General features: G+C 44.5%; 1 protein-coding gene across 4 annotated transcripts in view; it reads right to left on the reverse strand.

The window, feature by feature from the left end:
- Positions 1 to 16972, reverse strand: part of LOC147022399 (solute carrier family 12 member 6-like) — a 120277-nt gene that overhangs the window by 13014 nt on the left and 90291 nt on the right. For all 4 annotated transcript variants that reach the window (XM_085893261.1, XM_085893260.1, XM_085893259.1 and 1 more), the window contains 10 exons: positions 13750 to 13807; positions 13439 to 13613; positions 5590 to 5708; positions 5407 to 5505; positions 4635 to 4754; positions 4067 to 4171; positions 3682 to 3850; positions 3399 to 3594; positions 3131 to 3297; positions 2814 to 2945 (listed from right to left, as the gene is read on the reverse strand). In XM_085893261.1, the coding sequence (XP_085749387.1) occupies positions 2814 to 2945; positions 3131 to 3297; positions 3399 to 3594; positions 3682 to 3850; positions 4067 to 4171; positions 4635 to 4754; positions 5407 to 5505; positions 5590 to 5708; positions 13439 to 13613; positions 13750 to 13807 (1340 nt within the window). The remainder of the gene's footprint in view (positions 1 to 2813; positions 2946 to 3130; positions 3298 to 3398; positions 3595 to 3681; positions 3851 to 4066; positions 4172 to 4634; positions 4755 to 5406; positions 5506 to 5589; positions 5709 to 13438; positions 13614 to 13749; positions 13808 to 16972) is intronic.

A 16972-nucleotide genomic window follows, 5' to 3' on the forward strand; every position in this document is an offset into this window, starting at 1 on the left:
CTCAATGGTGAAGAATCACTTTAAAATGAAATAACTCTCGTGTCCAGATCTGGATTCGGATCGTCACTAAAATCGAATCAATTTGTCCTGGTCACACACCCAACCTGTCCACTAAGTTTCATCTGAATCCGTCCACAACTTTTTGAGATATCATGCGATATATCATTTTAGCCCTATCTCTCAATGGTGAAGAATCACTTAAAAAATTCTAGTCGAATCTGGATCTGAGTCTTCACCAAAATCTAATCAGTTCATCCTTGTCACACACCCAACCTGTCCACAAAATTTCATCTGGATCCATCCACAACTTTTTGAGATATCCTGCAACCAAATAGACAGACAGACAGACAGACAGAGACAGACAGACAGACAGAGAGGAGTAAAAACATAACCTCCTTCACCTTCGGTGGCGGAGGTAACAACACAAATGGTTGTAACAGCATAATATTAATGTTATTACAAAACAATACACCCCCTCCCCAAGGGGTTTTTGTGGCATGCGATATTTCCCTCCTCCCCCACCCCAACACCCTAACGGAAGTAAATTAAATTTTTAGGAATTTAAAATGGTGAGTCACGGTTTCCAAATCTCCATCATCAGGAGAATGATCAAGTAACATATTATATTGACCTGATCTAACATGTAATGATGCCACACATGGTCTGACCCTTTCAATGACCTGATCTATCATATTAACATGTCATGCGTGGTCTGATCCTTTCAATGACCTGATCTAACATATAATAATGTCATGCACATGCTGATCCTTACAATGACCTGAATTAAAATGTTTTAATGTCATACACAGTCTGATCTTTTGAACGACCTGATCTAACATGTTTTTAAATATTCAAGCGAGCCACTTGGCAAGCGCTCTACAACCTGAGTGATAATGGAACACACCCCTTTTCAACACGTCGATCTTCGCAGTTGGCAAGATTTTAATATTTTTGAGGTTTAAATAAAGACCAGCATTTTCACTTTCCTTCTTAACTGTCTGCAGCAGTTTCATCAAGTCCTCTTCACTTTCTGCCAATAGAGTGGTATCATCAGCATACCTGAGATTGTTGATATCATGTTCCTCCAATACCGATTCCAGCATCCATGTCATCCAAGTTATATTTTTTGTCAAAATTATTCTCACCACAAATTAGTGCAATGATGATGGCATAATGATAATAATAATATGAACACGGAGGCTGGCAAGATGACCTCAAGCTAAGCACACTCTCCTCTAAGCTGTCTTGCCTGGGTTTGAATCCCCACTCAGCTGTTATCCCGGTGTCATCCCGTCATCCCAGTGTTTCACAGGCAGGGTGATTCATCAATGTGTGCCATTTCTCCGAGAGATGTTAGGCTGGCATCGGGTCTGCCAGCATGAGTTGGTGGACTTTAAAGATCCCACAGTGTCCTTCTCGAAGAGTAGGTGAGCTATCAGTGACACCCTGAACAAATTAAAAATTCCTGCCCTAACCTTCATCAAACGTCAAGCCTGGCCAGCCGGTTCATGAAAGACTTGGGCCAAGCTTCCCCCAGCAAGCCCCGCAATAACGTGGGAATAATTGTGACCGTTAAACAATAAGGATATTAACAAACCGCCATCTGCATGGTGCGTATGTGCACGTGATCCTCTCCCTCCCCAACTACCTGCCGCTCCCCCTCCCCTCTACCCGGTTGCTCCCGTAGGGAGCGGTTGCACTAACTAGTTCATCTAAATGTGGCATTATTAGTCGGGGGTGAATACTTTTGCAGGCCACAGTAGATGTCAGTGTATTTCATTTTAAAATACCAAGATATCAGCGTAGTTCATTTTAAAACGTATATGTAATTGGTGTACTTCATTTTAAAATAAATATGGCTATCAGTGTACTTGACCTCTCAAATATAACCCGACGCAAGCCTGGCATGTTTTGAGGTTTCAATAAAAGTACTGCAAAGTTGAACATGTCTAATAATGTTTCATCGCTTCAGTACCCTCCACCCACCTGGCTACCCCTACTCTGGCTCCTATCCCCCCTCCCCCCCCCCAACATATTTCAATGATGGGATATTTGCAAAGGAGAAGTGCCATCAATCTGCCCCACACCAATGTAGGAGGTACAGAATAGCCTCTGATAATACGTGTCTGCTGTTTCAAAGCACGTCGTCTGTTTGCAATGCAATCAGACAAACTTTCAACACACACAATGATATGTACTCTTATTGTCTACCAACACATTTACTTGACGTTTTGTGTATTATAAAGCCATAAGCATTACTTAACCTTGTTCGTCAATGCTTAACAGTAATTTTTCTTTTTGACATTTATCGACCAACTGATCGCCGTTCAGGAAACATTCCTCATTCATGATTCAGGAATGGGAACATCACCCTCAGCAACAAATTATGCTTGCTTACTGTAATTATTGCACTACGAGTGGCTTAACTCGCTCAATATTCATGAAACCGCCTTAAAATAATTCAAGATGACAATCATCTTTCCAAAGACACGTGGAAGACACATGAATGTGAGCGAAATGTAATAATTTCCTGGGCCGCTTATCGATCAGTTTTTTGGCCACTACCTCTTATAAATTGCATGGCAATAAAATTCGCACGGATTGAAGGTAACAGAGTTTAACGATCCAAAACTACAAAAACATTTTGTCGTTTGGACCACAAGATTTACTGAGATGCTAAATTACCATTAGCTGCTGAGTTCAGTCAGTGAATTTTATCTTTGTACTACAAATCAGAGAAATTACAAAAGTACATCCCAACCTCTTTTGCCACACATCTGGCATGCAATTTGGGCACGCAGTGGAGAACGTACCATCTCGACAACCTCAACATCAGCCTCGAAACGCAGGTGGTACAGAAACGTGACCAGGTCTTTCTTCATCTGGATGCTGTTGTCTTCCATCTGAGCTACCGTAAAGATACGCATCTGACATCTCTTCCAGACCTGACAATGGAGCGGTGGGGGTGGTGAAAAGAGGAGGAAAACCTATAAATCATGTAGCACAGCGCTTTGCACACTGAGCATTCAATTAAGCAACCAGTACAAACTTAGAGATATACACTGAATTACACACAACCTGCTGCAGGCAAACAAAGAACTTGGTACGTGAATGACATGCAAAAGCTCACCTTGTGCTGTCTGATTAGGAAAGGAAGGAGCATGAGCAGTCCTCCGTCATGCACAATCCACCAGATGTCAATCGTTCCTTCGAGGCGCTCAGTGTTGCATGGAAACAGTGAAATATTCTTGGCAACCATTAGGGCATTATGGGCCGCAGTTGTTATCCGCACAGTTTCTGGAGCACCAGAAGATATGCAAACAATTTTAACATGCTCAAACTAAATATACTCGTACATTCACTTTCAACATCCTGCAACCACAACAAGCAAATCATACCGATGAAAGTTTTCCAAGAGCGCGGATCAGAACTTTGCCGCCAACCGTACGGCCAGCCCATGAGCACAGTGTTTGGCTTCATCACGCCCAGGCCACACAATTGCACCAAATTAGACAGTCCCTCACGGATCTCATTGACAGTCAAAACTTGGTAGAACCCCTTCACTTTCTCTGAACTCATCGCGTTACTGACAGTCTGTGGAAAATGGGATAATCGTGGAGAATAAGGTACAGACTGGCACTGAAATCTGTTGTTCAAGGTTCTTCTCAATTAACACTTCACCTGCTCAGCAGCCTGGACCTCTCCATAGTTGGTTACGATATTTCCTTCAATCACAGAACCCACAATAGTGAGGCCTTTACCAGCCTTGAGCTGAGAGGCAAAGGTGAGCAGTCGAGGATGCTTCACATTGAGATCTTCGTCCAGCTTAAGTAGGACCAGTAGTTGAGGCCTGACAAAAAAACAAAAAAAACAAAAGCATTCCAGTGTGTTCCAGGACCAATATAATACATTTTTGACCCTTTCCAATGACACTTCACAGAGATAAAAAAAAAAATGAGAAGGTTATCAGTGTCAATTACCAACACTGCCACCACATGCTCATTTATTATATAACCTTTAAAACTTTTCCAAATGTTTTCCCACTATTTCCACAAGGATCATTCACCTCCAGTTCTTGGTATGAGGAGGTCCATCCTCCAGCCTCAAAAGAGAGTAACGCGCAGCACTCAGGGACAATCCTCGAATGCCATCTCCCCACTCTTTCTCTGCTCTGTACATTGGCAAAGACAAAAATAAAAAAAGTACATGTATAACAAATGGATGGAGAAGTACCATGGACACCATCAACAATCACCACGTGCTATCCTTTCTATGCCCATTGACCCTACCCCCTTACTCAAGGGTGCTGCATCATTTGCAACCCTCCACATTTCTCCATCTTCCCTCATTCCCTTGACCCCATCCCCACCACAACAGACCTTTGCCTCCATTTATGCCCCTTTCATGACAAGTCCTTAACTCTCCATTTTCTCTCCTATTTTCCTTCACCATTCACAAACATTTATTAACCAGTGTACTGTATACTGGGTGTTCAGGGTGATTCTGCCAGCTTCATTCAATTAGGAACACCAAGTGGTGGGACACGAAATTATTTCCAAATTATCAAAGTAAGAAAAAAAAATTTCAGAAAACATTGTGGATGCTCTGTAACAAATATTCCACTGTGCACTCACCCACGATACTCGATATACTTGTAGATTATCCCAGCAATAACCATAGCCACGATAGCGTAGTACCAAGAAGAAAGGAACATCAGCGTGAGACACAAGCTCATTCCGAGGAAGGACAACGTCCTGCAAGGGAGTGCTCAATTAGCAATTAGTCACTGTGACAACAGGAGGTTGGAGAGCAGACAGTGATGCAATTGGATTTGAATCCCTACCTTCAAACTCTCTGAATTACACTGCACACAGACATTTTGACGTTCACGAAACATTGGGTAGCGTGGTGGCGGTGCATCCATCAGCGATTAAGATTCTTAGTTTATACTCGTTTTTATAACATCATATTTGTCTGTGCTATTTTGAGTGTACGGGCCTCACATCAACCAGGTAACGGCAACCACAATGGCAGCTGCTATAGGGATCAAACATGCTCCGCGAATGGATTCGAATGAAAACGCTTCATACAACGCTTCATTGTAGTATGTTGGATTGTTAATGGACCACAAAAGCCAAATCAACAAATGATGTGCCTGGTGTTGGTTGTGATACGGCTCTTCCCAGGGGTTGCATGCCACACGTTGTATGACATGAGCACAAACGTGAACAGTTGATGAACATTTATCGAACATTTTGCAGAAAGGAACATTTATGGAGATGCATCTGACTTCACACAGACTTTGCCAAACTTTGGAGTTTGTGTTCACACAATGCCTGATATTATGTATAGTTAAGAGGGAGGCCAGCAGGGGGTTAGTTGGCAGAAGACAAACATGTCCCTCACCAGTGGTAGTACTTGAAGCGAGGCCTCCAGTTAGGGGTTCTGAGGAGCGTTTGTAGAGCGCAGGCCAGGTTCACAAACATGTAGCACATGAGGAAAAACCTGAAGAAGAAATGCTTTCGTGGTGATCTGCTCAATGACCACATTTGGCCAGTTAAAGGAGGAAGCCATCTAAGGAGGGCTCACATGGACAGAATCGGTGCAACCATGTCAAGCGAGGCAATGAGGATGCCCATTTCAGTGATGCACGCTGTGAGGAGCAAGGCCCAGGTTGGCTCTCCATTCGCTTTGCCGTGGCCAAACACCTGCAGTCATCACAGCACGAGTGCAATGTTAATACCCGCACCAATTTTGTGACCATGGTTTCATCATCAGGGCAATTCCATGGTTAGTAACGTTACATTTTAAGCAAATTAGCATAGCTATTTGGACTCTAATATCAAGATGTAAGCTTTTCAATTCTCCACGATAGCACAATCAATACATCTTACCTAGACAGACACAGAAAGAATTTTAAAAAGTGAGACCTGTACGTGTGAGTTGTGATGGGAACTTGAATGTTCGTTAGTTACGTTACTAAAAAAAAAAAAGGGCAAGAATAAAATTTGAAAGTCTTTGCATAAAAAAGTTTATTTACTGGCAAGTGTTTGGCATATAAAACTTATCACAACGATTCTTATCATTTTTAATCATGTGGCAAAAATGTTTCTTCGTCATGTTACCATTTGTCCGTCCCAGGACAATTTGTGAAAGATCCTATTTTATGAAAGAATGATTCATCTTTTTTTTTTTTAATGTATCTTTGCAAGTGGGAAAAGGCAATACCCCTCATAATGAATTCTTTGTTCTCAACAAGTAAGTTGCAGTTAATGACAAGAAAAGTTGCAATGTTTAGCACATTTAGTCACAATAATTTACATGTGTATGTAGCAATGTGAGAAACTCTCATGTACAGTTGTACAAACTTTGGCACAAGTTTGTAAATCATAATGTAGACGAAAATACATTTGTCCGAGTGAAAGAAGGAGGAGAGGATTTTGGGACCATACTCTGTGCAGAGAGTTGGTGCTGCTTAAGCAGTCTCCTTGGCTATTGGGCACAATCCTGGACGGGTCGCCCCTCGGACACAGTATACCAGCATGCTGGCACTCATTTTGCCGACCTCTGAGGATTGACAGGCAGAGTCAACCCCACCTGGTATTAATTCAACAGCGGAGTGGGATTTGAACTCAGAACCCGAGGATCCAAAGCCCACCACCCTAACCATTAAACCAACACCAGGCGTATAGTGAAAGAAGAATAAGAATAAAAGATGTATTTGATGTGCTTCTGTATTTTTTTTACCTCTGCCACTGAAGGTGAAGGAGGTTATGTTTTCACCTCTTTGTGTTTGTTTGTCTGTGTTTGTTTGTGTGCAGGATATCTCAAACAGTTGTGGATGGATTTGGACAAAACTTCATGGACAGGTTGGGTGTGTGACAAGGACGAATTGATGAAATTTTGGTGAAGATCCAGATCCGGATCTGGAGACAAGAATTATTTAATTTCTAAAGTGATACGGGGATTCTAAAATGTGGGGCCAGGTATCGGCTGCGAGCACGACCGCTAGATGGAGCTGCAGGGTCGACTCCACCGATCACCCGGAATTTATGTCATCACCCCGGATAATTCCGGAGCCGACGGGTCCCTTATCGGACCGAAGTTCGCCAATAGATCGACCGACCACGTGGGGAAGGGTCGATTGCCAATTTCAATTTACCTAAATACCCACGTCGTCCAAACTACCGGGGAAATTCACCCTCGACGATGCTCGTACGGAATGAGCCGCGAGCGTACCCGAACCGTGTGCGACCCGAGCAGACGGTCACCGAGCTTTCGTCGGTCCAAATGTCCCTTACAGCGGCAACAGCCTGGCTATTTCTCCAACACGCACCGTGTTAAACCAATAAAATGAAGACAAAAACGAACCGATACATTTAACACATGGGTTTATTTATAATGGAGCAGGGGGGCACGTAAGAAGCAGAGTTATCTGAATATAAGAGGCACGTATGTACAGCAAGGCACTTATACAATTACTACTTACTGGACTGGTGCCACAAACACACACACGCACACACCCAAAGAAATGGATCCAAAGTGGTCTTTGAGGCCTACAGCTCGGATGGAGAGGTGAGCTGCAGAGCAGAACCTGCCTCGGACCTGTCCACCTCGTGTGGTCTTCGAGCTGAGTCGAACCAGGCACCAGTGAGAGGCGAGTCGAATCCAGACACCGGCGAGCCGCGATCAGCCTCCCGAGCTCTGGCGGATCCTCACGCGCTCCAGAACACGCGCTGGTGAAGACGAGGCGCCGATCCTTCGCAACCCGCTCGAGTAGATTCAACCAAACAACCACCAACTACTTTCTGTGCTCTCAGTTCCCTTTTTATACATCTCGGGCATGGCTCGCTCAGGGGTGGCCCGATGGGTGGCGCCTGACCTTTCCCCTACTCAGCGCGCCGCCAAGCGAATCGGTGGATGGGGCATGTCGCATTCCATGACTTAGAGTGACCAAGCGAGCTGATGGGTGGCGCCTGACCTTTCCCCTACTCGGCGTGCCGCCAAGCGAATCGGTGGATGGGGCATGTCGCATTCCATGACTTAGAGTGACCAAGCGAGCCGATGGGTGGGGCCTGACCTTTCCCCTACTCGGCGTGCCGCCAAGCGAATCGGTGGGTGGGACATGTTGCATTCCATGACTTGGAGTGCCCAAGCGAGCGCGCGGAGAATACCGGGAGCAAAGGGTTTTCGTTGGTGTTGTAAAAATAAAAGGAAACCCTGACTATTAAAATAACTTCACAGCGCATGAACATTTATTCACCCATTAGACTCGGGAAAGGGAGCTATCTATCCACACTTACTTATCGATATAACTGAGCTATAGGGACCTGAATGTCTGTGTGCACAAGGCTTCCAGATTCGCAATAATATTACATGATACTTCAAAAATTTATTGGGCGCGATATGTTCTCGTGGATCAGGCATTACGTGGTGGAGGTATGCGCTCTCCCGAGTGCCCTTCTCGTATAATTTGTTTTCTTCAAGCCAGCGACAAGAATTTATTAAAAATGGCTGCATTCTAGAGGTTCTTTGCAAGAGATTCTGATTGGACACATGCAGTGTAATTTGTGATATGAACATTGAACATGTATGAAGATGGTCATACATTTGTGATGTCAGTACAACATGATAATTAAATAACAACTGTGCATGCATTCGAGACATGCCCCATGTCATACTCCAACAATACTTGTACGGTGTACGGACCACTAAAATGTGAAGTTTGTTTCACGTATTACAAGCACAGTGTACTTACGAATTTCCCAGTGCTTCATCCTGAAAGAAAACCCGTTCTTGTATTTAGCTTCATATGTTGTTTAGACAATGATCTATTTGAAGATGCAAACAAGGACGTCGACTGAATTTACAAGAGTGAAAAGAATATTTTTTTTTGTTGACGTACAAAAGTATGTTCGTGTTATGTACAGAAGCAGTGCAGAAGTATTACTCCAAAGAAATGTTGTGGTCATGTTCTCATTGTTCTGAAAGCAAAAAAAGACCTCTCTCCTTCAAAAGTGCAAGCACCAGCGTGTTACACGTAACAGTGCCTCGTTTCGAGCATCAAACACAGGCTTTTTCCTTAAATTGGAACAGAAAATTTGAAGTGTCCACAATCGTTGGCAACTTCTGGCACATCCAACTTGGAAATCACTGTCCTTGGTGTAGAAGAAAATTATTTACCTAATAATAAAGACAGGAACACAATAACAAAGTTCATTCAGTTGCAACACTCAGTAAACCAATCTTGAGTCGAAGTTTCCATACGAGAAAGCCACAAGAGCTGGTGGAGGAGATTGGTATTTTTCACCCTTTCATTCTGAAAAGTGAATTATTTGCAAGCCTTCTGAAAAGTTAATCAACGGAAAAACGTATCGATGGTACCATCGTGATGTTTTGTATCACCAAACACTGTGATGACTCTTCGTCAAGTGAACAATAGCCCTAAATGAAATCATTTGTTTTCGCGAACCACGGTGGTTAAACAGGGGATACCTGTGTCCAATGTAGTCCAAATTACACCTGTTTTTTTCTTTCTTTTTTTTGTGTACCTTGTCGAGGCTTGTGTGAGAGCTAACATGTAACGCACAGCAAGGGGGGCATGAGACAAGAGGGGCAGGAGTGGGAAGGATGAAACAGTGGGGAACAGAGACATTCGGAGATCTGTGGAAGGGAGAGGGATGGGGCAGGGAGCGTGGGGTATACAAGATGGATATTAGAGGGACTTTCAGGAAGGAAAGTAGAGAGTTTAAAGGAGGTGGGTTTGGGGTGGATTAACAGGGGTAGAAAAGATCGAGGATTTGGATGGGGAATGATAAGAGGTGGTGGTGAACAGCTGTTTTGAAGGCCTGGAGGGAAGAATGGGATTGAATACAGTGAGGGAGTTTATTCCAAAGGTGGGGAAAAAGAGGAATGAAAGAGTGAAGGTGAGCAGTGATTCATGATTTTGGTAGTTTTACCAGAAGGGGGTTGTTGGCAGACCTTGAGCACCCTGCGGAAATATGGTGAGGACAAATTGCAGACACAGCAGGGGGGGGGGGGCAACACCGGAGAGGAGACGGTAGAAGACTGAAAGACCACTGTCCTGCCTGCGGTGAGAGAGTGAGATGCCCAAAGACTCGGCCTCATCACGGGATATACCAATGATCCAAAATGCCTTGGTTTCCACAGCGTGAAGCCGAGAAAGGTGGGAGGCAGGAACACCAGCCCAGAGGGGAGAGCAGTACTCCATCAGGCTGCGGACGAAAGCTTTGTAAGTGGTCAGGAGCTCAGGTGAGCCGAGGAAGGACATTGCATGACGGAGGACTCCCAGTTGGCGACTGGCTTTGGAGACCAGGTTTGAAATGTGGCTTTCCCAGGAATTATCTGGGAGATCGTGAAACCCAGAAGCTTGAAAGAAAGGACTTCTTCCAGAGGATTGTTGAGAAAGTGGATGGTGGGGTTTTCTAAACGGTCCTTTTGGAGAGACATAGTGAGAGTGTGAGATTTGTCTGGATTGAAAGACATGTTCCATGTGTTGGACCAGTTTGTGATTTTATCCAGATCTGCAGTGAGTGAAGAAGCTGCTGCTTGCCTATCTGAGGGATGACAGATGGTACGGCAGAGGGTGGAGTCATCAGCAATGAGTTAAAGAGGATTTTCCAGAGTCAGAGAGATCATTGATGAAAACCAGAAAAAGAACAGGGCCCAGAATGCTACCTTGAGGAACTCCAGCCTGGACAGGAAGAGGGGATGAAAGACCTCCATTTTGGGCCACACGTTGACTGCGACAGGAGAGGAAGTCTGCGAGCCCCGAGTGGAGATGGCCTTGGATACTATCGGACCAGAGTTTGGTGAGCAGGGCAGGGTGCCAGACTGTGTCAAAAGCCTGCGATATGTCAAGGGATATGGCTCTGATTTCATGTTCAGCATTGAGGACCTCCATCCATAGTTGGGAGAGCAGAAGCAGCATATCCAGGGTAGAGTGACCTGGTCTGAAACGAAATTGATGATCGGAAATCAAGCCATTGGAGAAGAGGAAAGATTTAATGTCTGAAGCGATGATGGATTCCATAACCTTGCTGATGATTGGGAGAAGGCTGATTGGTCTGTCGTTGCAGGGATCTGTTTTTGCACCTTTTATATGCAGGACAGTGATGTTTGCTGATTTCCAAGCAGATGGCAGATGACCTTGAGCAAATGAGAGGGTGAATAGAACAGAGAGAGGGTGAGCAAGCGCAAAGGAGCAGGTTGTTCGGCCACGTGGGATGATGCCGTCTGGACCGGTTGCAGAATCTGAGTCGAGGTTAGACAGCAAGCTCTCCACTTTGTCAGAAGAAAAGGACATAGAGTCCAGGGACAGTTGGGTGTGTCTGGGTAAGGTGGGTGGAGAAAGTGATGGGTTTTGGACACAAGATTTCGATGCAAACACCGAGTTTAGGCATTCAGCCTTTTCACATGCGGTATCAGCAGTGCGGCCATTTGAGGTAAGGGAGGGGATGGAGGGGGAACATACACCAGAAACAGATTTGATTAGATGCCACCAGGATTTTGAGGAGGGAGAGAGGTTTGAGAGTTCAAACGAGCTGAGAAAGATGTTGATTTCTGGCTCTCCTGAGGGTTGATACACACTTGTTCCGAGCTTAATGGAAGGAACTGAGATTACCCTCAGTTGGGGTTGCTTTCCATGAGACAAAGGCAAGCTGTTTCAGGACAACTGCCTCACCACAAGCTTCAGTGAACTAGGGGCGGGAGGAAGGATAGGACAACTGAAGACGAGAGGGGATAAATCTGTGCATGAGGGAGCACAAGTTTCTTTGAAAGAATTCCCAGGATGAGTTGATGTTGGAGAAAGTAGCGATAGGAGACCAGTCTAAGTTTGATGGCTGCTTGGAGACCCTGCCAGTCGGCTTGAGTGAAATGCCAGACTCGACGGCGCTGAGGTGGTTCTCTGATAACATCCAGAGAGATGTCCACTTTGACAAGCACGTGGTCAGAGGAACCAATTGGTGCGAAGAAGAACAGCAGATATTTTCAGGGAAATTTGTCAAAATCAGATCCAGAAGAGATAGAGTACCATTGGTTGAGATCCGGTTCGGGAAATTTACCGATTGAGTCAGTCCCAATGAGTTGCAGAAAGCTTTTGATGAGGTGCCATGACAGGTGAGAGAGGTACCCACACCTACCCAACTGGCGTGATGACAACTGAAGTCGCCACATATGAGGAAGAGAGAGTTTGGATGAGAAGATAGAAGTTGGTCCATGTTTTCGGATAGTGAGGTGTAGATGGAGTCATCACTGTTTGGTGGACAATACAGTACAGATATAAACATGAGGTGGGAGTGGAGGGAAGCCGTAGCCAGAGGTATTCCTGGGGGCGTGGGGGAGTGAGGGCAGTGCATGGAGAGTGAGGAATAGAGTCTTTGATGAAAAGAGCAACTCCTCCACCAGGACGAGGCTCAGGTCTGTCATACTGGAGGAGGGAGTAACCGGGGAGGGATACTTGGGAGTCGGAGATGTCTTGAGGGAGGAAAGTTTCTGTTTGGCAGATTAAGTCTGGTTTGTCAGTGGCAACCTGTATGGAAAGATCTGTAAGGTTTGAACGAAGGCAATTTAACTCTATTTTGTGCAACATTAAATTATCAGGAAGACACAAGATAATGCGTTACTTCCCTGTCATCCAAACTTACCCAACTTTTTGTCCGACTTTTTTTTTGTTTGTTTGTTTAAGTTTCCTTTAACTGCACCAAGGTCACTGGCTTGACCTCACTTGTGCACCATATACATTCTAAATCTATCAAAGGAACATTTGAACAACCTCCCACCCCCCTCCAAAAAAAAGACCGACCACAACCTAGCTGCACATCCGATAAACAAGTCCTTTGCCTTTTGTTTTTAATATACTGTCATTAGTTCCCCTCTTCTTGAACACTTTTCACAAACATGCATTGCACATCCAAACGCTCCTTGAACGCCATCAACATGAAAAGTACGAAATCGCATCACTACAAACTCGGCTATCCCTTCTTTAATAACGCCGATGGTGGTTGTAAAGATAAACCTGTGAGCGATGCTTCACTGAACTTCTCCCTTTCCCTTCAATTGCAAGATTGATATTTGGCAAAAGAATATCAAGAGCCGTCTTGTTCGAAAATGTTGCACAAATTCATCAATATAAAAATCCGACAAAATAAGTTATAAAGGAAGGAGCAAAGAGATGGAGCCAAGCAAGGATTAAAGTTACTTTGTGAATGACATTCAAAATAACCCAAAGCAAATTCCGCAGATGTAATCAAGTACACAATGAATCGGTATCATTCAACAACAAAAAATTATTGAATGTCTTTGACTTCAAGGGCAATAGAGTAACAGCAACAGGTCAAGGCAATGACATTAGTCACAGGATGGGACAATGAAGACCAGGGATTGTAGACCATCTGAGTGAGCGTGACAGCGTTACCTGTAGAAATGGGATTATGCCATCTTTGGAAATGGCTTGAAGCAAGCGAGGTGCACCGGTGAGACTCTGCAAGCCAGCACCAATTGTGGAAAAAAACGACCCGACAACGATGACCCAAGGAGAAGGCCATGAGATGGTTCCCACCACAAGGTTGCCATTCACAGCCACACCTAGTCTGATGAAACGAAAGAGTAGGCCTGCTCAGCACTGTCCCAAAGGTACAACGTTCAACGAGCAAATTTATTTCTTCATTTCAACTTCGAGACAAACTGCAATGTTCCACAGGCTTTAACGCAAGCATCAAGACTCACTTGTCCAAAAGAACGACCGTCTCCACACAAGCTCCAAATAGGACCACGCAGCTCAGGTCTGGTCGATGTAGTAAAGGGCTAAGCTGTACAAAAAAAAAATACCATTCGTAGCAATACAGTCAACAAAATGCCACACTATGAAAGGAAACGCGACTATCCTTGCAAGGCTGTGCAAACCGATGTGCACGGGACATATCCACGTGCACGTGTTATGGCCGTGGACATATTAAACCTTTCCTCGTTTTATCTCCGTGAAGTGCCCGAAGGCCAAATATGAGATTTACCATTTACACATTCCATTCCTGTAATTGCACAGGTTTGAGAGATGCAATCTCTCAACAGTCACCGAGTATCACATTCACTTCACCAGCACATAACAAAAAGGACTGAAGGCTACTTTCAACCACAACACAAGAACGCAACTTTTAAGGGTTAACATTTACGGGAAGGATTGAATGAAATCAGGACATGGCATTGTGCTTCAAATTCACGGTTTATTTTTTCCTCCTTCATTCTTCACTCGCAAAAGTCCATTTAGGACCATCTGCAATCGATACCTTCTTGTCCAGGTAACAGATCTAAGGTCACCGATTTACCATGATGAGTTGAGCACTCCCACATGCCCAACACATGATGGAAAACGTGATTACAGTAGCATACGTCATCATACAACTGCTTCTACACGCAACCGGGTGGAACAGCTCCCTCCGATTCCAACAAACATTGAGCTTGGTGGAGTTCAGTTCAGCTCTTAGGCCATCGGGCTCAGGAGGAACACATTTCATTTTGAATTGTGGTCATGAGATTAAAAATTTCATTTGAATTGTCGTTATGAAAGTAAATATTGTTATGGATCTTTATGACGGGAGCATAATTTTAAACCTCGGAAAAAAAAATGTTGAAAGCTGGGTTGTTTTTCTTTTCAGGAATGTTGCTTTCATGTCTAACACCATGGAGTAAAGTCCCAAAAAATCCCATTTGAGGAAAACTCAGAATCCAAGATGGCCACCGTCGCAATTCGCAACTATCAGGAAAACACTAAAAGATCCATAACTTAGTTATTATTTGTCATAGGAAGATGATTTTGTGGTCTAGACCCAGGTTTCGGGATATGAGGAATTCAAAGGAACCCTCAGAATTTCAATTTGACGATGACATTTTCAAAGTAATTTGGAAATTCGCACAAAATATCTTCAATGATGCCAGACGCAGAAAATGAAAAGTGTAACATACTAACACTTCTGGAAGGTGTAACATACTAAAACCAGAGATCAGTAGAATCGTTTTCAGAATCATCAATGGGACAGGCATTGGTGCATGTTTGCCCAATGCACATAGAGCGCATGGGGGTGCAGAACAGGCAAGCCTTGCGGCAATTGCTCTTCTTCCCACAGCTTCCCTTGGACCCGCATGATGCAATGCATAATACCCTACCTGGTGCTACTGGTTCATCAGTGTCCATCGGAAATAGCATCCCATCTCTGAATTACCATCCCTAATCGGTGGGAGACAACTCGTTGCCTGACCATTGTTGCACTGTTAAGTATGTGGTAACTTGCAGCTGCTGAAGTTGGGGGCAAGCTTTCCAATTTGAACCCGGCTGATGAGACTGAGGTTCCACTGACTCGCCTCATGTACCATATTTAACGATGCTTGTCTAGAGAGGTACACCAAACTGTCCCATACAACTTTCGGAGAAATAGCTCACCTACACACGCAACTTCATCGCGAGTCGAGCCCAGCTGACAAAATTAATTCAGCACCTCCCACCTCCCCCCCCCTTTCCTCCACACCCACAATCCTCCTCTCCACTATCAAAATGGCCAATGCCTTCTTTCCCCATGTTGTTTGGGGCTGAAACCATGTCACAACTGGTAATGGCACATATGAACACGAGATGGGCCTTGACTGTGGAAATGATGGATTGCTGGATTTCCTGAATGGTGCAGTCAGATGTTGTGTAAAGTACGAAGAGCATATGCAGGTCCACACCAGCTGTGGCCTGCACAGTAAGCATGACCAACAATATGGTGTCAGTGACTACAACCACAACAGGTCTGGTTTAATCATTTGCTGCAGTTGTTATTGCAGTTTGAGCACAAAGGTAGCATACACAGTGCTCCGCTTGCTCGCCACACCAGTGCCCTCAAACTTGGTGACAAATTTAGTGATAAGCCTTTCTTTGTTCTTGGCGTTTGCCACGAAAGCTTTTAGCGAGGTGGTCATCATCATACTAAGCTCAATGATGTCGTTAGAGGCATTATGGGTTGCTTGGTGCTTCTACTTTGGTGGACATTGTGCAACCATATCCATCGAAAATGATCATGGATTCAGGACCATATTTGTTGAGGACATGTGCCACATATGTCGCACACCTGGTCATATGTAGCATCATTGAGCCAACGCACACTCTGCAAAAGATGACCTCCATCAAGAACAAATTGGGCATTCTGGTGAATTTCTGGATGAACATTCACCTTTGATTTCAAGATGTTTGCGAGGGCAGTTTTGGTGTTCTTGTGCATTATCCCTTTGTCAAATCGGGATGGAGGCTGCCTCCCAAACTCAAGCTACTCCTGCATCTCAGTTTTGTGCTTGATTACACTTCTTACACACATGAAGTGGAGGGTGGTGTTGACCTACACTTCCTGTCCCCAGACCGATACTTGACTTTTTGCACCGCTGATGGAGGTAAACTCTGTCTTTACACTTCAACTTGATGTCAGTGTAGTTGTGGCCCGTCATCACTTCTGCTGCTGCTTTCCCAACTGCATAGATGTTGGACACATTCACTGCCTTATCCACGACAGCCCCATTGGGGTTGGATACAAGGGCATCATGCTCCCGGTATGAGAAGGGAGAATGGACAAGAAGCCAATTGACAAAAGTCCCACAGCCTTTAGCATCTCGTGCAGTGCTGCAGGCACACAAGTCGACATGCTAGTCAGATGTGTGACTATGAACACCACAGAATTCCTCGAGCATGTTGCAGATAGGTGCGCAATGAGTGGTGGCATAGACCCATTTGGTCAGATTGCTGTCAGAAATTCCCCGACCATGAGCCAGACCTCCGGATGTTTTCAACAATCGCACCAGTTCTTGCTCAATGATCTGCTGTGTAAAAATTCCTTATTTATTTTATTTCTCATCTGGGCAAATCTCAGGCACCTTTTGAGCTCGGAAGCTGATATTTAGACATGACAGCGACCAAGTGATTTGGCTA

The sequence above is a fragment of the Eptatretus burgeri genome, chromosome 8 (genome assembly GCF_056783735.1).
Source record: "Eptatretus burgeri isolate ZD-2024b chromosome 8, Ebu_testis_v1, whole genome shotgun sequence".
Taxonomy (NCBI): Eukaryota; Metazoa; Chordata; class Myxini; order Myxiniformes; family Myxinidae; genus Eptatretus; species Eptatretus burgeri.